General features: G+C 32.3%; 3 protein-coding genes, 1 long non-coding RNA gene and 1 pseudogene across 5 annotated transcripts; 4 read left to right on the top strand and 1 right to left on the bottom strand.

Moving 5' to 3' along the window:
- The first annotated feature begins 4,213 nt into the window (after positions 1 to 4,213).
- LOC107028980 lies at positions 4,214 to 11,175 on the top strand (annotated as a pseudogene). Its single transcript, XR_003580022.1, has 6 exons — positions 4,214 to 6,492; positions 6,749 to 6,870; positions 6,954 to 7,017; positions 7,638 to 7,917; positions 8,013 to 9,389; positions 10,353 to 11,175. The product of XR_003580022.1 is annotated as a BTB/POZ domain-containing protein POB1-like (transcript).
- On the top strand, positions 10,127 to 11,053 carry LOC114078457. Its single transcript, XM_027919343.1, has one exon. The coding sequence runs from the start codon at positions 10,127 to 10,129 to the stop codon at positions 11,051 to 11,053; it is 927 nt and encodes a 308-aa protein (XP_027775144.1).
- Positions 11,176 to 14,244: 3,069 nt separating the features above from the next.
- On the top strand, positions 14,245 to 14,868 carry LOC114078271. The gene is made up of 2 exons (XR_003579853.1): positions 14,245 to 14,381; positions 14,470 to 14,868. It is a non-coding gene; the product is annotated as an uncharacterized LOC114078271 (long non-coding RNA).
- A 232-nt stretch (positions 14,869 to 15,100) lies between these two features.
- LOC114078329 lies at positions 15,101 to 18,871 on the bottom strand. The gene is made up of 4 exons (XM_027918952.1): positions 16,926 to 18,871; positions 15,885 to 16,832; positions 15,640 to 15,795; positions 15,101 to 15,559 (listed from the first exon to the last, which is right to left on the bottom strand). The coding sequence occupies exons 1-4, from the start codon at positions 18,732 to 18,734 to the stop codon at positions 15,323 to 15,325; spliced, it is 3,150 nt and encodes a 1,049-aa protein (XP_027774753.1). The 5' UTR covers positions 18,735 to 18,871; the 3' UTR covers positions 15,101 to 15,322.
- A 1,486-nt stretch (positions 18,872 to 20,357) lies between these two features.
- On the top strand, positions 20,358 to 21,054 carry LOC107028222 (BTB/POZ domain-containing protein POB1-like). Its single transcript, XM_027919344.1, has 2 exons — positions 20,358 to 20,562; positions 20,708 to 21,054. The coding sequence occupies exons 1-2, from the start codon at positions 20,358 to 20,360 to the stop codon at positions 21,052 to 21,054; spliced, it is 552 nt and encodes a 183-aa protein (XP_027775145.1).
- The last annotated feature ends 584 nt before the right edge of the window (positions 21,055 to 21,638 follow it).

A 21,638-nucleotide genomic window follows, 5' to 3' on the forward strand; every position in this document is an offset into this window, starting at 1 on the left:
GATCAAGAAGAAATGCTAACATGAGTTTTATGGTGTAGTAGTGCAGTGGCAAAGTCAAAAGTTTTAATACGGGGTTCAAAATTTGAGAACTAAACGAACTACTGGAAGGGGATTCAATTTCTATTATACATACCTAAAAAATAATTCATCGAAAGGGTTCGGATGAATCCCTCATTATATGTTGTCTCCGTCCCTACAGTAGTGAACTGTTCCATCTTTAATTAGAGATCTTGAATCAAATTTTCAATTTATATACATGTTTTAACTTTGTCATTTGGAGGTGATATGACCCTCGTATAGGGGTATATATGTGTCATTTTCATAACGAGGAGTATATTAGTTTTAAATGACAATGTTGAAAGATATAGTAGACATTTTCCCAAGAAAAATAACTTGTTATGGACCCTGCAATATGTAATTTAAATTTAATCGAAACTTTAATATAGATTTCGAACATCAGGTGAGAAATTAAAATAATAGATGGCTGAAGTATGTAATGTACTTTATCTGTTAGATATTTTACCTATGTTTTTATTAATGTTTCTTTCCTTTTTTTCACTCGAATAATTAAAAACTCCTAGCTAGAAAATAAAAATTATCTAAATATTTCTGGTACTGCTTGTACCAGTTTTTATTTTATTATTAATAATTATTTTATTTCTGCAACTTTATATATTCTCTGAAATATTTACTGTATTTATTTTTATTTCTTCATTTTCATCATTATAACCTGTTAAATCCAAACATCAATTCAATTGCCAGCAAATTACACAACTGCCCACATGCCATTGTCCTTTTTTTCTTCTTCTAAGTTTTCATTTCATCAATCCATTATTATTCTTTTTTCTGCATTTTGTGTCATTCTATAGTCTTTTCTATTTCAAATTTTAGTTACAACTTAACAATAATTGGAATTGGACAAATTAGTTACACTTCATGGAAATGGAAATATCCTAGTTACATTAGGTAACTGGTATTTCGATTAAATTTAAATTCGTGTTATGAAAGTTACATTGATATTTTTTTTTAACCTAAAAGTACATTTGTTGTTCTTTCTATCCCAAATTATGTAACACGTGAGTGTTATCCTGTCGTTTTGACTTTAATATTTAAAAATTACTTTTTAAACATAGAATTATAATCTTTCTCCAATGTCACTAGGGATTTGAGAGGTAAGAGAATGAATATTAGAAGTTTATAATTAGGGGTGACAAAATTGATCCATACAAAAAAAAAAATCCATCCAATTTGCTTAAGTTTGGGTATATACCCTAGGTTACTTGACTTGTATGTTTTTGAAAAATTTTACGAGTTACCTTATTTCAAAATATATAGATTACGATAATTATATAAAACTTAACATGCAATTGAAATTCAAGCAAAATGACGGAATTTTAGACATATGACTCAAAGATATTTTATTTGAAGGCTCTGTAATGTCGAGATCTCAAATATCACGTAAAGTTATTCTGAAATCGATAAACTTATAAATTATACGCGCTACGACTATGACTTAAATTATGATCCAAAAGACTAGCATCTCTCATTTTAATAAACACGTTTGAATAGTTTTCAAAAGAAATTCCATTTAGAAAAAATTTCCTAACTTTTTGTTTGAAAATAGAACAAAACTTTAATCTCTTCCCTTGAGACTATACATTTGGTTCAAAAATAGTATACACCATGTGTAATTTATTTTATTCTAGCTTCTTGAAACAAAAAAGAAAAGGAATAAGGAATTTCATTTTTCTAATGCTATATGATTTATTAAAATTCCTCAGCATATTTCATAATTAGATAAACATACCTAATGACATGACAAGTATTAATAATAATAAATATACTATTAATAGATTTGCAATATATAAGGCTGCCAACTTCCATGATCCTTGGTATATAATAATAATTAATTTAATAATAATGTTCTTCATGTCTGGCATTTAGCAATAATATAATTAAAGTATTAAGCAAATAATAATTTTCAAAATCTTTTATCATTTTTTTATTGTTATGTTCCATGAGAAGACAGCATTCCACTTTGGTACTGTATTGGAATAAATAATAATGATAAGAAATTGTTGGATTTGTACTAACAAAAGAATAAATATGAATTAATTATGACCCATAGGTACTAATATTAACCAACCAAATTTAGCAAAAATTATTTTGTTTGTTAATTAGGAAAAAAAATATATATATTCTAAGTGCATATTAACATCATCAAATCTTTTTGAATGACCTTATTCTTCTTTTGTCTTCTTTTAATTTGGTTCTTTCTTATTGTTTAGTACTAATTTGGAATATAACAATTGAAATTTTTACCCTATATGAGTTTAATACTTTAGTGATGTAATTTGATATGCTAAATTCTTCTTTAATAAGTTTAAAAATAGGAAAAAATGAACATTTTTGGTAAATATGAGTAATATAGAATATTGTATGTTCCATATTTTTTCATGTTATTTTTGTGAAATTAGTACAAGAAGCCGCGGATATACTTCAGGGACAATCACAGTTAGTATATCTATTGTGAGCGTTATGAAAAATCGTATAAGAAAATATTAGACAACGATCTAAAAATATATGTAAGTTATTGCAACGTTAGACGATACTTTATCTGTAATGATTGAACATTGTATGAGTAAACATTAGACCCGAGTCTAACATTATCCATAAGGGTAATTTTTGGTGACTATATTTGCACTTCTTAAAAAAGGAACAAAATTTAAATTATAGCCTAAAAAGAGACATTTGCATAAATTAGCCCATTTTCCTTGTCATTTTCTTTAGGTTGGGCTTTTATATATTGTGGGTTTGGGCTTTACAGGAAAATCCAAGCCCATATCTGTATTTATGGAAACATCCTAATTTGTATGAAAACATTTGTTTAGTTTCAGATTTTGTATAAATTATGCAATTAATTGACTGGTTGATCACTTATAATTTGAATCGCAGTATCACGAGTTTGAATTCCAATAACCTTATTATCATGTTTCCGATTTTAATTAGGTAAATAAAAGTAAAAATTAATATTCAATTATACTCGTAGAATACAATAGGACTAAACTTTTCCTTTTTCAAATAACTTTTTCTTATTAAAAAAAAGATATAGTTTTCGAATAATATATTGTATATTATAAGTGAAATTTAAATTAAACCTCTTCTTCAGTTGCTATTAGATGAGGTATTAACCATGATTTTTCTAAAGTTTATTTTTTCTAAAACATGTTAGCTAAGCTTTTATAGTAATAAAAATAGGGAATAAAACCAATGAGAATATATATGTTTAAAACTGAGTATAAAGTCAAAAACACATTTAAAGTATTTTGATATTTTGAGTTTCATATCTACACTATCAGGTATGTGAATTTCTTATCATAACTATTAATTTTCATTAATCTTACTAAGCCGACCCTAATTTAAGTGAAAAACAAAGAAAAGAGGAACATGAAAATCGTATTTTGAAACTAAACTTTATTATATGTATGTACAAGTCTTTGTTCCTTTTCTCTTCTTCATTTTCAATGGAGTTGATAATTAGTTGGACTATTTATATATATGAAAAATTAATGAATTAAAATAAGTGATGAAGGATCAATTTATCATTAATCAATTACATAACATAAATCATCAAATATTAATTAAAATTCGATAATTAATCATATTATAACATGTTTTTTAGAATCAAACATAACTTCTTACGACAGATGTAATTTGAAAATCAAAGCTAAAAAGAAAATTGAATAAAATGCAATATATATCCTTATCAATAACTTAATTAGTACAACATGTTATAAGCAAGTCATTGATTAGATGATATTTTAGTTACACACAATTAAATTTTTGATCACAACCCCTCTACATAGTCTTGACAAGAAAAGAAGTATAATTAGTATCCGATATCGTACTGTTATTTTTAATTCATATTAATAATAATATAATAAATATAATAAATTTTAAAATAATAATCATAAAATAATTTATTTTCCAACTAAACAAGTCTTTATATGGTATGTTTTTAAAAAAAATATTATCTTACTCATATTGAATTGTCTAAAAAAAATAATTTTACCTTCTAAATTTTATCTTATTTAATAATTTTAAAATTTTACCTAACATATATAGGAAGTACCTAATTAAATGAAATAGTATTTTTAAATTTTGTCACTAAATAAAAATCGTACAAACAAATTAAAATTGGAATATTAATTTTGATAGATTCCATACACATCCTTCAAAAATATTTAGTGAGTTCATCAACATACTACTCCAAAGAACATAAATTGGAACTACAGAATTTGATTTTTGATTTTTCCAACTACTTTATATAATTGATTTGAACATAAAAAAACAAAAAATTAGCAAAACAAACAAACAGAAAAAGTATTCTTTGAAGAAATTCACTGTAATTTCTCAATTTTCGATTTGGGTTTCAGAAATGTTTGTTTTTTTCCCCATTTGTGTTTGAGTTAATTTCTGCAACTTGATTCAATTTTGGGTGAAAAAACTGTACAGTTTGATATCCGGGGTGATAATGAATACCCATATCTATTCCGGGCGTGGGTATAATGGGTCAGGTAATCAATCGGACTATGGGTTTGCTTTCGACGATAGCAACTTTTCTGATCGGGTATTGAAGATTGAGGTCGTACCGGACTTGCCGGAACTGAAAACGGAGGAAGGTTTGAGTTTAGTTGTTGATTGGGCTCGGAAACGGAAGCGAAGGAGAGAAGAATCAACAGAAGAGGAAATGGTTTGCTATTCTCAATTTTAATTTAGGGCTTGTTTTTTTTTTTTTTTTGAATGCTTGATTGATATTTTAAAATCTTTAGAGTTTTGGGTTTCTGTTATTATTCATTACATTTTAAAAAAATCATCTTTTTTTCCTTATTGTTTTCATGAATGATACAGAATTTTTGTTATAAGAGAGAACAACAACAATATACCCAATGTTAATGTGTATCCGTACAGTGTGAGGCAGTCTGAGGTGGGTAGAGGGTACGTTAGGTCTAAGGTGGGTAGAGTGTAAGTAGACCTTTAGAGAGGTTGTTTCCACTAGACCTCGCCTCAAGATAAAAACAGACTAGAAAAAGATGTTATGAAGTACAAGAGACAATAGGTAGTAAAACAATAGACAGTAGCACTAGAACAAAATAATACTGCAATCGAACTGTACGAAACAATAGACATCAACAAAGTCAAAGAACAAGAAACTACAAGCATAGCACTAAGACTACTAGTAAGAGCACCAAGATAACACACTCCTACCTACTAGCATGAACACACTCCCCAATACTTCTTCGGTCTATCTTTACCTCTCCTAAATCCATTTTTAGCTAATCTCTCACACTAATCCTCATCACATAGCCGGACTATTAAATGAAATAAAATGGATTTTTCACTTCTTTGTAAGGGTTTAACACCTACTTCATTAATAGATAGGGTTTAACTTCTTTTATTCTATTTGGTTTCTGGTCTATACATATAAAGTCGGTTTTTTCATGTGGGAATTTCTTTTTGGTTAATGGATGGAAAAGACAGTTTACAAATCCAAATGGAGTGGAAGCGATGTAGATGAATCATATAGCTAGACTCAACTAGTTTAGAGTTGAATTATAATAGTAGTTGTTCTGCGGAATTAGAGTCGAATCTAAGATTTGTAGAACATGAGTGCACTTCTAAGCAAAGAAGGAAAAGATGTTTTAAAGGAAGAATTGATCCCTAGTCCTCTAGGTAAATAAGTCTACATTCAACCAAGTGCATCATTTAGTCTTCTTGTAGGATGGGTGCCACGTGTCAACATTTAATATTATACCCATTTTTGAAAATATAGAGACAAAATACCTAATTTTTTACAAAGAGACCACGAGTTCACGTGCCCCAGTTTTAGTGCATAAATTTGTCCGGGGCGAAAGAGAGTTTATGGATTTAGTGCTCTTTTTTCTTTGCAGATATAGCTACTGCAATTTTCTTCTTCAATTTAGAGTTCTCTTTTTTGTTAAAATAAAGGTTAGAATGGATGAGCATTGATTTTGTTGTTGTTAATATACTATGATCTTGCAGTCCCTCTTCCAGTACAAGTGTGTTTGCCAGTTAAATTTTGTCGCAGATGCTATAGTTTTTAGATGCTGCTATTGTTTGTTGGCTGTTTGAAATCACAGCGGACTTAATTTGTGTGGCTGATCGAAAATATTCATTCTCAAAAGTTTGTGGCCTATTGAAAACAAAATATGCTTCGTCTTGTAAACTTTCCCTATTAGTTGTATATTTGGGAGTTCTGCAAACTACTTGACGTTTCCTATTTATTTTCTTCCGTATGCTTATCTCTTTCACTTGTAAGATGCGGATATGGTCATGCAACATGATGAGCAGGTTGTAAATTATACTGCTCTAGAAGTGGAAGAAGGTCTTGCTGATGATGAACGGGAAGAAGAAGCTTAGTAATGCTTGATGAATCGCCTTCTTGCATAGTGATGACTACAAATCTCCTCGGTACCTATTCACTTCCTTATAATGGCTGTCTTTTCCTTCTATTTCAAGGATATCAGTCATTAGTGATTTTTGCTCTTTCCATAAAATCCTGATTATCAGAGTATCTGAGGTTAGATTCTGATATTGCACAATCTTCTTCATATATACTCTGCATGAATAATTGAAAAGACAAAATTTTCGTTGATGATAATTGCATTCTTAATTTTTATTCTACGTGGTCATTGGTTATTTTTCAAGGTTTTGATGCATTTTATAGGCGATGAAGAAGAGTCTGAAAATGACGATTCATCTACTGACATGGAGCCCTCAAACCCCCTTCGTGTGAGAACTTTACATATCTCCCCCATATTGGTGGCTCAGAGTCAATTCTTTTACAAGGTGAGTAGTCTTTAATGTAATACTTTGGCCTTAATAATTAGGCATTCCCTTTTTTTTTGTACAACTATTTGTTTTGTTCGTAGTTGTTCCCAAATGGTATGAAAGAGTCGGCGTTACGGCAGATAACTATACAAATCCATGCGTCGGGTAATTACTTTATTTCAACTACATTTCCTTCTCAAGGCAAGGTTGAAAAGAATGCAATGTTTGTCAATAGATGAACCGTCTGCTTCTGCTCCCAGCGGCTATTGTTAGGGTTAAAAGCTTAGAATAACTAGATTTTTCTCTAATAGGAAATTTGAATTTTGTACGAACCAGATACATTTTCTGTTTATATTTTTCAATATCAATGTACCATCAATAAAAATCATATTACCTACTACAATGAATTGAAATTGAGATCTTCCTAGGGTTGCCAAAGTCCAAACAACTAGATAAGTAAACACCACACTAGGGTCTAGGAACTTCGGTATTTAGCGCGGGCACATGTATCCAATATTTTTTATTTTTTTATTATGGGATCCTTGACATGAATTTTATATGAGATACTCTTGAAGAGTCAATTTGACAAGGATTATCGCGTATAATGTTTGCAAGTTTAGTAGTATTCTCTTCTCTATACACTTGATGGTTTTTATGTGCAAAATATCCTGCGCACCTCTTTGTTTGTTTCCCCTTCGTTTTAAGAAAAAATTATATGCATATATTTTCTTCTGTTGTTGGTTGACTAAAGAACTAAATTTTTCCTTTCTCAACTTTTTGAGCAGAAGAAGCTGCGCTCATGGATCTCTTGAATTTTATGTATAGTAATACTTTTTCAGCTACAACACCTACTGCTGTGCTTGATGTGATGATGGTTGCTAACAAATTTGAGGCTGCGTCATGCATGAAATACTGCAGCCACTTACTGCGGAATCTAAGCATGACGACTGAATCAGCATTGCTCTATTTGGATCTTCCTTCCAATATATTAGTGGCGGATGAAGTTCAGCCGTTAACAGATGCTGCAAAACAGTTTCTTGCTCAATGTTTCAAGGACATAACCAATTGAGTAGCTCTATGTAGACATGGTTCTCTATGGTTTGGTTGAATTTGAGAAAAAAAGTATCTTCATTTGCATTCTTTTTCCTTAAATCCTTCAGGTTCCAAGAAGATGTATTGAGTCTTCCTCTTTTGGGAATTGAGGCTGTTTTGTCAAGTGATAATCTTCAAATTGCTTCAGAGGATGCTGTCTTTGACTTTGTGTTGAAGTGGGTTCATATGCATTACCCAAAACTTGAGGAACGACGGGAAGCATGGAGCTCACATCTTCTTCACCTCATTCGATTCCATGCATGACATGCAGGAAGCTGAAGAAAGTCGTGATGTGCACTGACTTTGATCCCAAGCTTGCTTCAAAGCTTGTTTTCGAGGCTCTTTTTTATAAGGCCAAAGCACCGTATCGGCAGCGTTCAATTGCTGCCGAGGCGGGGAATGCGTTGTACCATCGTTATGTGGAGCGTGCATACAAGTACAGACCTATTAAAGCTCTTGAGTTTGAAACGCCTCAGCAGCAGTTTGTTATATACCTAGATTTGAAAAGAGACGAATGTGCTAGCCTCTTTCCAGCTGGTAGAGTTTATTCACAGGCTTTCCATTTGGGTGGACAGGGTTTTTTCCTGTCAGCTCATTGCAACATGGATCATCAAAGTGCATTCCATTGCTTCGGGTTGTTTCTGGGCATGCAAGAGAAGGGGTCTGTGTCATTTGCAGTTGATTATGAGTTTGCAGCTCGTATCAGTCCAGGTGAGGAATATGTGAGCAAGTACAAGGGAGATTACACCTTCATTAGTGGCAAAGGCTGTTGGCTACAGGAACCTGTTTGGTGTAGCTTGGACCCCGTTTTTGTCTGAAGAGAGTTTATTCTTCATCAATGGAATTCTCCATCTTCGCGCAGAGCTTAGAGTCAGGGAATAGAAAGCCAGAGTCCTGGAGATTTTTTACGTTGTAATAGTATCTTACTTTCTTGCTTAAAGTGCTCCACATATGAGCTAGAGTTTTGTGGGTTATAATGTTTTTTGCCTGTTGCCATAGTTGCACTGTTGTAAATTAGTAAAATCAAATTTGTTGAGTAGTTTCATATTTTGATCTTTTAATGACTTTGATCATGCTGATTCCAGTTGCTTTGGGATGTGTATTTAAGTACATTCCATCGAAGCTTCAAATTCTATTTTGGTTGTGGATGCCAATTCTGCTAGATCATCAATGCATCACAAGCTTTGACTGCCTGCTGTGTTTGAACTTCTAGCATACACAGTAAATGTTGGTTTTCAGATTGACCTAATGCAGGTACTCTTTGCGGCTCGGGGTGGCAGAAGAGAGCAATGCCACCCTTTCCATTAAGCTGTTGCGCACTACATTCTATAACGAGGATCAGAAGGCTGGGTAACGAGGAAAAGCTTGGCAGAGCGTCCTGAGATAACAAGACATCGATGTCCAGTGATGAGAATGGCAACATCCTCGTGTAGCTGCTCGAGATGGTAATGTTTTTTTAACTGACTGTTATGTTTGTTATAGCATGCTTCTTCTTTGACTCTTTGACATTGAAGAATAAAATGCTCCTAGGGAGTTCAAGAGACTATTTGATTCAGCTGAAACACTTTTTAGATACGCAGCTACGTGTTTGATAGGTTTCCACATCACAGGCTGTGCAATGGAAATACAGCCTAGATCATGACTTTCTTGAGTACTCATCAAACTGTCCATATAAATCCTAGTTGTTCCAACTTATTATAAAGATTTGTCTGCAAAAATACAAAAGAGCATGCACTAAAGTCCATGTGATAAATGATAATTTCCGCATTCTATGGAATATCTATGGTTTCTTTTATCAACAGACAAAGTCATCATTGCTTCACCCTAAAGGTGTAATTCCTATTATTATGCTAATGGGACCAACTTAAGCATGACTTTGAGCATAATCCTACTCCTTTTTTCCTTTCCTTTGTCTTTTTATTGATAATGATGAAGTCTGCGTACATTCTATCCTCCTCAGACCCCACTTATGTTTATACTGGAATTCAGACCGCCTTGATTTTCCACGATTTTGACCCACTTCATTATCACACCCTTGGTTATAGTCCTACTTTTAGTCCAAAAGAGAAAAAGACTTCCCATCTCCAACCCCTCTTTCTTCCCCTCAATTTCAGCCATTTTCCAAGCTTAAAGTCCTTCATAACGTTAAAAGTAAAGCAAACCGAATAGTTACCCAGATTCAATGAAATCCAAGAATAGATCACAATGGCCAAGAAGATCAAATTTTGTGCAGAACTTGTACATACTTCTGTTATTCCTCTTCTTGAAACTCTTTGTTCTTGTTCAATGTTCTAATAATAACAGCTTTACGAAATCATTAGATGTTATTCTTCATGAACATGCTTTCAATACTTTGATTCATCAACATACTGGATCTTTATATAATGCTACTGTTCCTTCAAGTCTAGCAGGAATGAAACTCACATTAGTGAGGTTAAGAAGCAGGACATTGTGGGAAAAAGGTGCAAACTTCAGTGGATTTTCAATTCCTCCAAGAACAATTCCAGTGCCTTATGTCAAAAGAATCCATATCGTGTACAACGATATGGGGAACTTGTCTACTCATTACTTCAACATATCAGGTTACAATCTCTTGACTTCTGTTATTGGTTTCATTGTTTATGATGCACCATCACATATTAGCACCATCACAAGTCTTAGAAAGCTTGATCTTAGACCAATGGGGCAACCTATATCGATCGAGTTCAAGAATTTAACAGAGATGATCAAGGGAAGAAGCACAACAAAGTACTGTGCAATGTTTGATGAAAATGGAAAAGTTTCACTTAGTGAAATGAGGTTTCACAACTTATGTTACACAAGAAATCATGGTCATTTCACTATAGTGTTACCTTCAGGGACAAGGAAGAAGAAGAGAATATGGGGTTTTTTGGTTATCGGTTTCGTTATCGGGCTATTAGGTGTGGGATTGGTGGCTGTTGTAGGAAGGATGGTGTTGGGAGTTTATAAATCCAAGAAAACATGCGCAATGGAAAGGGAAGCAGAAGAAGGTGAGATTTTGGAAAGTGTTATGGTTGGTAGAAGCAAAATGCCTGTTGCTATGGTTGCAAGAACTCACCCAGTACTTGAAGGACCATGTTTTCCATAGTTTAACGTCAACTTGTTTGAGACTGAGACGTAGTTATCATTACATTGTTTTGTGGTTTTTAAAGATAAACTCTTTTACTTTGTAAGAACCCATTTTGATGAGTTATCATTTGTTTCTTTTTACTCTTGTACATACAAAATAATCTGGTAAATTGTAAGAAATTCATTTTTTTCTCTCTTGAAAAGTAGTGCATAAAGAAAAAATAAAATAAAGTCATGAAATTATTGCTTTTGTAAATATAAACGACAATTAGAGAATATGATCACAAAGAAGAAGAAAACAACAAAAATGCTATCAATTAGAAGAATTAATTTTGAATTTGGCTTTTATTTTTTGTTTTATTTGCGTTACAGGACAAATGGAGCGGAAGTGATCTAAAGGATTAATATACAACTAGTTTAGAGTTAATTATAGAAGTAGTTGATGTGTGCGAAATACTATTTATGAAATGATTGTTTTTTTGAATTTGACTTTTATATTTTGTTTTATTTGTGTTCCTAGACAAATAACCATGAAAATTCGTAAACTTTATAACTCATAATGATAATTACAAAAATAAAAAAGCAAAACACTTATTTAAAGTGCTTCAATAATTGATTTTCTTCAATTTTCACCTGCATTTCTCCTAATTTTCTCTGTGAAATAAACTCTGTGTTTCATATCAATTTTGAAAATAAAATTTCTACTTACTTCGAATATATCAGAATCTCAACTAAGCTATGAATTTGCGATTAATAACATTAATTACCTAGATCAATGTTGGTGATAAAGATAGTATCCAAATATGTGTGCAAAATACGTGCCCAAATTTGTACATGTATCATAAGAACTAATATATATAAATATTAAAGTAGATCAATTTTGAGTTGTCATGTGTAAAAGACAAAGCATTACCGAAGTTCATTTTGTAACTGATTTTGTGATTTCATAATATAAAAAAAAAGATTTGAAATATAGAGATTTATCTCAATATGGTCTTCCGTTTACATATGGGTTTTTTCTTAAATTTTCACTGTATTGATTCAATTTGTGAAAAAACTCTAATGATTTTGGGTACACAATTTGACTATTCATTTATTTTTAAAGAGTGAAATTACTTTGAAATAATATACGCAATGGAGCTATGAAGAACTTAAATGACAGAAATAAAAAAAACAAAACAAAAAACAGAGCCACAAATTTAATGCTTTTAAAAGTTTCGATACAAATTAGAGATTTGGAGCAATGTCATCTAACTACAGAAAGAAAAAGAAAACAAGAAAAAAGGTATAAATTGGAAGAACTAATTTTGAATTTGGTTTTAATATTTTATTTGATTTGATAAATCAGTTACACTGATTAAGATAATTACAAAAACACAGAAACAAAACACTTATTTAAAGTGCTAAAATCAATGATTTTCTTCAATTCCTTCCTGCATTTCTTCCAATTTCTCTGTGAATTTTTTTTGTGCTTCGATTCAATTTTGAAAATGAATTTTCTACGTATTTCGAATATCAAAATCTTAATCAGACTATGAGTTTACTTTTAATGACAGAAATTACTCAAATCAAGTGTTGATGATATATATATACCTAAATACGTGTGCAAAATACGTGTTCAAATTTGCACATGTATCCTAAAAACTAATATTAAAATATTAAAAAGACCAAATTCTTAGTTGTCATGTGTAAAAGACAAAATCACTGAAGTTCATTTTGTAACTGATTTTGTTATTTGACATAAATAAATAAATAAATAAACTAATTTGAAATACAATGTTATCTCAATCTAGTCTTCCTTTTACATTTTGGATTTTTTCTTAAATTTATTTGCATTGATTCAATTTGTGAAAAACTCTAATGAATTTGGATACACAACTGGATTATTCATTTGCTAATTATTGTGAAATAATAATATTCAATGGCAGAAAAAAAAATAATAAAGTCACGAATTTAATTCTTTTGAGCAATGTCATCCAACTACACAAAGAAGAAGAAAACAAGAAAAAAGGTATCAATTTGAAGAATTAATTTTGAATTTGCCTTTGATCATATTTTGTTTTATTTGCGTTACAGGATAAATTGCCATGAAAATCAGTAAATTATGTAACTACTTAAGATAATTACATAAACAAAGAAGCAAAACACTTATTTAAAGTAGTAACATCAAATATGTTGTGTATTTTAATATAATTTATGTTTAAAAATTTCATAGTAAGAAATATAAGATACACGATGTGCAAAATATGTGCCTAAATTTGCACATGTATCCTAAAAACTATTATATAAAAATATTGAAAAAAAGTACAAAAATATCAACTTTGTTAATCAGTAACACGCATAAAAAACTTTCAATCAAGATCGGATAGTCATATTTTAACCAACATTAATTTCATATTAATAATATTTTATATATTTGCACGTATATAACAATAATAATATATTATTCGACCCGTCCTGGACTGGCCTTGTCACTAACACTAAGCTACAATGAGCTCTGAAGAAATTACATGGCCAAAAACATAAAACAAATCATGAAATTAATGCTATAGCAAATTTAGATAGAAATTGGACAGTTGGAACAATAAAGAAAACAAGACGAAGAAGAAAACAGATTAGAAGAACATAAATTAGTAGACCAAAATTTTGAGTTGTAACTGATTTTGTGATTTGACATAAATACAAAAAAAAAATAACAAAAAGAAAGAAGCGAACACTTATTTAATGTGCTTCAGCCAATGATTTTCTTCAATTCTATTAATTTTCTCTCTGAAAAAAAACTCTGTTCTTCGATTCAATTGTGAGAATGAATTATCTACTTACTTCGAATGTATCGGAACCTCAACCGGACTATGGATTTGCATTTAATAATAGAAATTACTAATGTACACCTAAACCTGAACTTGAAGCTTTTTATACAATGTACACCTAAACTTTATTTTGTTTTAATTACCCCCCTGAACTTGCTTATTCATCCTACACGTACACCTTTTCCGTCCACCTGGCATAGAAACTGAAATCAAACTCTAGACGGCGCGTGAGACAGCAATTTTTTGCCACATCATAAAGTTACAACGGTAATATTAGTAAAAATCTATTTTTTCTTTAATATTTGGGTTATTTTAAGATTTTTTCTCTCTCTATTCTCTACCTATTTATTCTTCTTCATCCCTTCTCCCTTTTTCAAATTTCAGATTTTTCTCACTTTTTTTATTTTAATTGTTATTGCTAAATTCATGAACAATAGCAGGAGACTTGTTTGTTTATGTGGGGCTCCTCCAATTCTGAAAATTTCATGGACAAATGACAATCCCGGACGTAGATTTTTCGGTTGTAGACACTATGGGGTATGTATTGTTACTCCTTTTTTGCTTTTTATTTGACAACTTCGTATTATGCAATTTCATTTTTTTAACTTTGATTTTATGAATGCAGTCCTCATTTCGAAATTCTTGTAAGTTTTTCGATTGGTATGATCCTGAATTTCCGACCCAAGCGAATATTGTAATTTTGGGTTTGTTGAAGAAAACCAACAAACAAGAAGAACAGCTCAAGTGCAAATGGATATTGAAACTGATTTTGGGTATTAGTTTGATATGCAATGTGATATTGTTCTTTTATTTAGTTTGTTGTTGAATATTTTTTTAATGCAATTGTTATTAGTTTGGTTTGGTGTTCCTTGTTCAACAGAACTAGGAACTCATTTTGTGGATTAGTTTGGTTTGGTATTCTATTAATGTATGTTTTTGCTGTTTTTGCTGATCAATACAATTACATGTAATGGGTACTATGATACCATGAAATAATAACATGAAGGCAACAAACATAACATAACTAGTGCTTTCTTGATCATAAAAAAGAAGCATCATAGTGTTTCATTGTTTCAACCAACAACCACAATAACTTAAGTTAACTAGCAAAACATAAAACAATCACTACTTTAAGGTTAGTTGAATAACCACACAAGCACCAACCAACAACCACAATAACTTAAGTTAACTAGCAAAACATAAAACAATCACTACTTTAAGGTTAGTTGAATAACCACACAAGCATCAACCAACAACCACAATAACTTAAGTTAACTAGCAAAACATAAAACAATCACTACTTTAAGGTTAGTTGAATAACCACACAAGCACCAACCAACAACCACAATAACTTAAGTTAACTAGCAAAACATAAAACAGTAACTACTTTAAGTTTGTTTGAACAACCATAGATTCATCAACACATAAAACCACATAAAACACTATTTCAAGTTTGGTTGGACACCACAACCACACAACTAAGAAGTTTTCTTTGAGAGTGATTTTCCTTTGGCTTGTGACCTTGTTTGAATGCCATCAGCTTTTGATCTGGTTTGAATACGACGCACAACACTTTCGACTTGAAGTTGTCTTTGAGTCATGGCCTGTTTGCCTTTCCACTTCAGTCCCTTGGTAGGTTTAAAACCAATATCACCTGTCACATGTGCAGAACTCACCACACCAGTATTAACCCTCCTTCTGCTAGACAATCCTTGCTGCAATATCAACTACATAGTTATTTTGGGATTCACATTTAGAAGACAAATATAATTTTGACAGTTTATAAGACACTTACATTAATACACGTATATCCAGTATCAGCAACAAATACACCTTGTCCAACAACTTTAGGCCTCTTCTTGTAACCACTTCCTGCACCTCTTCTTGTACCAGTCTTACTGGTGCTTGTTCTTTCATAATGACCTCTACCCCTCTTTTTTCCAGTGGTGGACTAATATGATTGGAAAAAGAACACAACAAGACATTAAATTTAATAAGTAATCTAACATAATTTATAAAAGCAAATTAATATGAATGTACCTCTTGAGTGGGTGTTGGTGTAGACTTAGTTTTAGGATTTTTTGGACAATTTCTCTTGTTATGATTTGGTCCTTTGCAAAGTGAACATGTCATTACTGTCCCCATTCTTGGCAACTTTCCAGCTTTTCTCACTTCACCAATTTCTCTTCTTCTGTTCTTTGGTGGCCTACCAGGCATTTGTCTTGCCTCAGGTGGTTCAACCATTGGGTTTCTACTTTCAGGCCACATTTCCATGTTTGGGACTGGTTGAATGAAATGAGAATATGTCTTCATATATGTGTCTTTTCTATACCAACTAGATATTGCTTGTGATGCATCCATGTTCAAGTGGTTCATTGCTGCTATACCATGTGCACATGGGATACCTTTTAATTCCCATGATCTGCAACTACATTTTTGTTGACCCAAGTTCACAGTATGCTTGTATACCCCTTCTAACACTTCAAATCCAACATCACCATTCCATTCAATGTTGCACTGCATTGATCTTGTTACATTTGTATTGAATACCATCATTGCCATTGGAGATATTCCATCTGTCCATGTTTCAGCAAATGCTCTTGACTTACTCACTCTACTCATCACCTTAACTCTAATTTCTTCCAACATAGTTACAATGGTCTTGTTCCTAGGTCCCAAGATCCAAGAATTGAAACTCTCTGCCATGTTGTTATCTATGCTATCACACTTTGAAAATGTTTGAATAAAAGCTTTACACCATGTCTCCTTGTTGTATTTGATAAGGGATTCAACAATACCTATTCCCAGCTTGGACAGGGCATTTATATTGTACTTAAATTGTGCCTCAAATGTTGATCTAGCACAAGCCCAAAATTTCTTTCTTCTCTCTAAGCCTCTGAAGTTTTGTGACCAATTTGCTAATATGTGTCTAGCACACATTCTGTGCTCACATTCTGGAAATAGTTCATCTACAGCAGCTATTAGTCCCTGTAGTTGCAAAGCAAAAAAAGCAAGTTAAATTTTAGTCAAATTAAATTAGCAATTACATGAAACATAAACAAAAGAAAGATATTCAATTACCTTTTGCATATCACTAATGATAGTTAGCTGGGAACCATTTCCTAGATTAAGATCATCTTTCAGAATGGTCATGAACCATTTCCATGTCAACTTGCTTTCAGTATCAATTACTGCCCATGCTATTGGATACATTTGGTTGTTTGCATCTTTAGCAACAGCTACCAAAAGTTGACCCCTACAAATTCCCTTTAGAAAACACCCATCTAGCCCTATACATCTTCTGCATCCTTGTTGAAAACCCTTTTTCATAGCATCAAAACAAATATAAAAAGAGTGAAATTGTTTCATCCCATTTCCTGATTCTGAATCTTTAAGCTTCACAACACAAGTGCTACCAGGATTTGTTTGGAGTAACATATCCTTGTAGTCTAGGATTCTGTTAAATTCTGCCACATGATCTCCCATAATTTCCTTTAAAATAATTTTTCTTGTTTTTAAACAAACTGCCTTGCCTACATGAACATTCAACTCTTTCCTCACCAATTCTTGTATCTCCCACCCTTTTATACTAGGTTGAGAAATAATCCTATCTTTCAGATACTTGCATAAGAACTTTGAATTACACAAAATATTATTGGTGGTCCTGGTACATTTGTGCCTTGGATTGTATGTCTTGATAGTAAAGTTCTCACTCCTTCCTTCCTTGCTTGCATACAACAGCCATGGACAACCACTTTTACACTTCACTCTCACTCTAGTACTCTCATTCACATACTTATCTAACTCAACTCCTTTTTTTATAGCATATTTTGTAACTGCCTCTCTAAATTGCTTTACACTTTCAAATATCAAACCACACTGCCATATTACAATATCACAAGAAGAATCATATACCACCCTATTACTCTTCTTTCTCCCCCTTAAACTCCCTCCTTCAAGTTCATCATCAGAAACAGGTTCTTCTTCATCACTTTGAAAACTATCACAGTCAGAACTGTCATAGTATGGCTCATCCTCTGTTAGCTTACCCTTGAAATTCTTTTTCCCTTTTTCAATATCCTCATACCCTTCATCAAATCCAACTTCACCTAAAAAACCTTTTGGTTTTTCCTTCTTCTTTCTCCTCCTACTTTCTCTAAGTTTTCTCACATCTTCCTTAACAATTCTCAACTCCTCATGCACATCACTACCATAGTCAATAGACTGGTCAGAACAGACAGAATCACTGTCTATGTCTTCCTCTGCATTTTCTTGGGTAATTGGCTCAACTTCTTGTTGAATAGAAGGTTCAGTTCCTTGTTGGATAGTTGGTTCAACTTCTTCTTCAGTATCAGTCCAATCTATTGAAGAATAATCATCATCACTTTCTTGTTGGCATTCTTGTTCGACCCTTGCAATCCCATCATTTTCAAGTCTTTCAGTAGCTGGAAAGGAAGAAGAGGAACCTAAACCTAGATCTGATTTTTTTGGTTGTGCAGTTAGAGATTCCCCATGTGAATTAAAAGACTCAACCACTTGACTTAAAGATTGACTAATTTGACCTTCACTGGGACCCACATCATCCAGAATAGTGTTATCACACACATAAATATCTATTGTGTCCCCATCATGCATAAATAATGCCATGCTACAAATGTCCATGTCATTTTTCAATTCCACCAAATCACCCCCTAGAGATGGAGCTGCATATGTTTTTCCTAACTTACTAATCCCAAAAGACTTAGCATAATCTGCAAGTTCAGGAATTGATAAATGATCTTCATCCACATTGTCTACATATGCAGTCCTACCCCCAACATATACTGGACCTACCTCACTCACCAACATACCCCCAAATTTGAACCTTAAATTGAGGTACTTACTAGTCATACTGTCAACCTATAACCACAATAATAATCAGTATATTGTACAATGCAAGCAACAAAATCGAAACATATATAATAACACCAAAACATAAGCAACAATTGGTACTTAGGATAGTAGATGTATTACTCAACAACATACAATAGGCATCCCACACAATATACTTAAACAAATTATAAAGGCTACCAATTATAAAATACCCCACCATTTAACAATACCAGAAACCCTAATACTTAGAACCTTAATTTTACCAAAAAGCCTAAATTTCATGCATGAATAAGGTAAAAAGCTTCATAATAATACATTCATTAAGTGAAAATTCTAGTTGAAAAGTATTAGACCCCTAATCGGAAACTCAATCGGAAACTATGGCGAAACGTTAAACGAAATAGGCAAAATAGGCAAAATATGTATGAAAAAGTAAAGAAAACAGACAACAATACATCAAGACTACGCGAAATCGAGTGGATAATCACTTACTTGTAGACACAATTTCAGACAAGATCCAAAGAAAAACGACCAAACACTTCACGAACTGCAACTGGCACAAATCTACCGTTACTTTGTCGAATACACTTGCCAAATCTACTCGTTACTTTGTCGATTACACTTTCGTGAGAGGTTTAGAGAAAATCAAAGAGAGATTTAGGGAAAATCAAAGAGAGGTTTAGAGAAAATCGACCAAACACTTCACGAACTCTCTAATGGCACAAATCTACTCGTTACTTTGTCGATTACACTTTCGTCAGAGGTTTAGGGAAGATCAAAGAGAGGTTTAGGGAAGATCAAAGATAGGTTTAGGGAAGATCAAAGAGAGGTTCAGAGAAAATCGAGAAGCTTCTTTCAGAAGTTTACATTTGAAGGTCGGTATTATCTAGGTAACATAATAATTATCTAGGTGGCAAATTATTTATCTAGGTGGTAAATTATTTATCTACGTGTCATGCGCGTGTAGACACGATCATATTGAGTGGACGGAAAAGGTGTACGTGTAGGATGAATAAGCAAGTTCAGGGGGGTAATTAAAACAAAATAAAGTTTAGGTGTACATTGTATAAAAAGCTTCAAGTTCAGGGGGGTAATGAATACTTTTGCCTAAAAACTATTATATAAAAATATTGGGAAAAGGTACAAAAATACCAACTTTGTTAATCAGTAACACACATAAAAGACTTTCAATCAAAATCGGATAGTCATATTTTAACCAACATTAATTTCATATTAATAATATTTTATATATTTGCACGTATATAACAATAATAATATATTATTCGACCGGTCCTGGCCTGGCGTTGTCACTAACACTAAGCTACAATGAGCTCTGAAGAAATTACATGGTGAAAAACATAAAACAAGTCATGAAATTAATGCTATAGCAAATTTAGATAGAAATTGGACAGTTGGAACAATAAAGAAAACAAGACAAAGAAGAAAACAGATTAGAAGAACATAAATTAGTAGACCAAAATTTTGAGTTGTAACTGATTTTGTGATTTGGCATAAATACAAAAAAAAAATAACAAAAAGAAAGAAGCAAACACTTATTTAAAGTGCTTCAGCCAGTGATTTTCTTCAATCCTCTTAATTCTCTCTGGAAAAAAAACTCTGTTCTTCGATTCAATTGTGAGAATGAATTATCTACTTACTTCGAATGTGTCGGAACCTCAACCAGACTATGGATTTGCATTTAATAATAGAAATTACTCAGATCGAGTGTTGATGATAGAGGTAGTACCAGATTTGATGGAGCTCAAACCAGAAGATTGTTGCAATGTTGATGATTCAGCGTGGAAAGGCAAGCGTAAGAGAGAAGAAATCAAAACAAGAAGAAATGGTTTGTTTTTCTTAATTTTGAATTAGGTTGTAGTTGCATATTTTTTTTCATTTTTGGGTACATTTTTTGTTTGAGAAGAAAAAAGAATCACGAAATGCTTACCTAGATTTGAAAAGAGATGAGTGTGCTATCCTCTTTCCTGAAGGAAAACTCTATTCACAGGTTTTCCATTTGGGTAGACAAGAGCTTTTCCTGTCCGCACATTGCAACATAGACCAACAAGGTGTTGAACATTGCTTGGGGTTGTTCCTCGGTATGCAAGGGGAAGAGTCTGAGCCAATTGCAGTGGATTACGAGTTTTCAGTGCGTTTGAGACCAGACAACGAATTTGTGAGCATGTACAAGGGAAGCCACACCTTAAATAATGGCATCGTTGTGGGGTGTCGCAACCTTTGTGATATAAGTTGGACCCCTTTTCTCAATGAAGATTGTTTGTATTTCATCGACGGAGTTCTCCATATTCGTGCTGAGATTAGTGTGATCAGGGAATGAATTATTTGCAAATTAGTAAAATCAGACTTGTTTAGTAGTTCTAGTGACTTTGGATGTGTGTTCTATAAAGTTCCATCTATGCTTCAAATTCTATATTGCTCTGTGGATACCATTTCTGCATACAAAGTAAATGTTAGTTTTTAATGTTACATTCTCTTTAACTTTTGTTATGGATTATGATGCATCCTCCAGGCGGATCACCAGTGTTCTCACTTACTATCCAGCCTGTAGGCTATCAAGTATATGCCTTTCAGAAACATTTTGTCTTACGACATTTAAACAGTAGTAGTAAAATATATACTTTTTTTAGTATATATTTTTTCGATTGTTATTTTTTATTAAGAAGATGAATGTGAGAATTATGGTTTCTATATTTTGGGTCATTTTATTGAGATTAGCTACTTCTCTCTCGAGTCTCGACCTATAGATGCATTGGTCGATATGTGTAAAGTTAAGGTAAGTGAAAAGTTAACAAAAGTGGGCATGCAACCTTAGACCTAAAATTAAACGCAAGGAAGTTATTTTGGAAGAAATTACATGGTGAAAAACATAAAACAAGTCATGAAATTAATGCTATAGCAAAT

This window comes from Solanum pennellii, chromosome 8 (genome assembly GCF_001406875.1).
Source record: "Solanum pennellii chromosome 8, SPENNV200".
In the NCBI taxonomy this organism is placed as follows: domain Eukaryota; kingdom Viridiplantae; phylum Streptophyta; class Magnoliopsida; order Solanales; family Solanaceae; genus Solanum; species Solanum pennellii.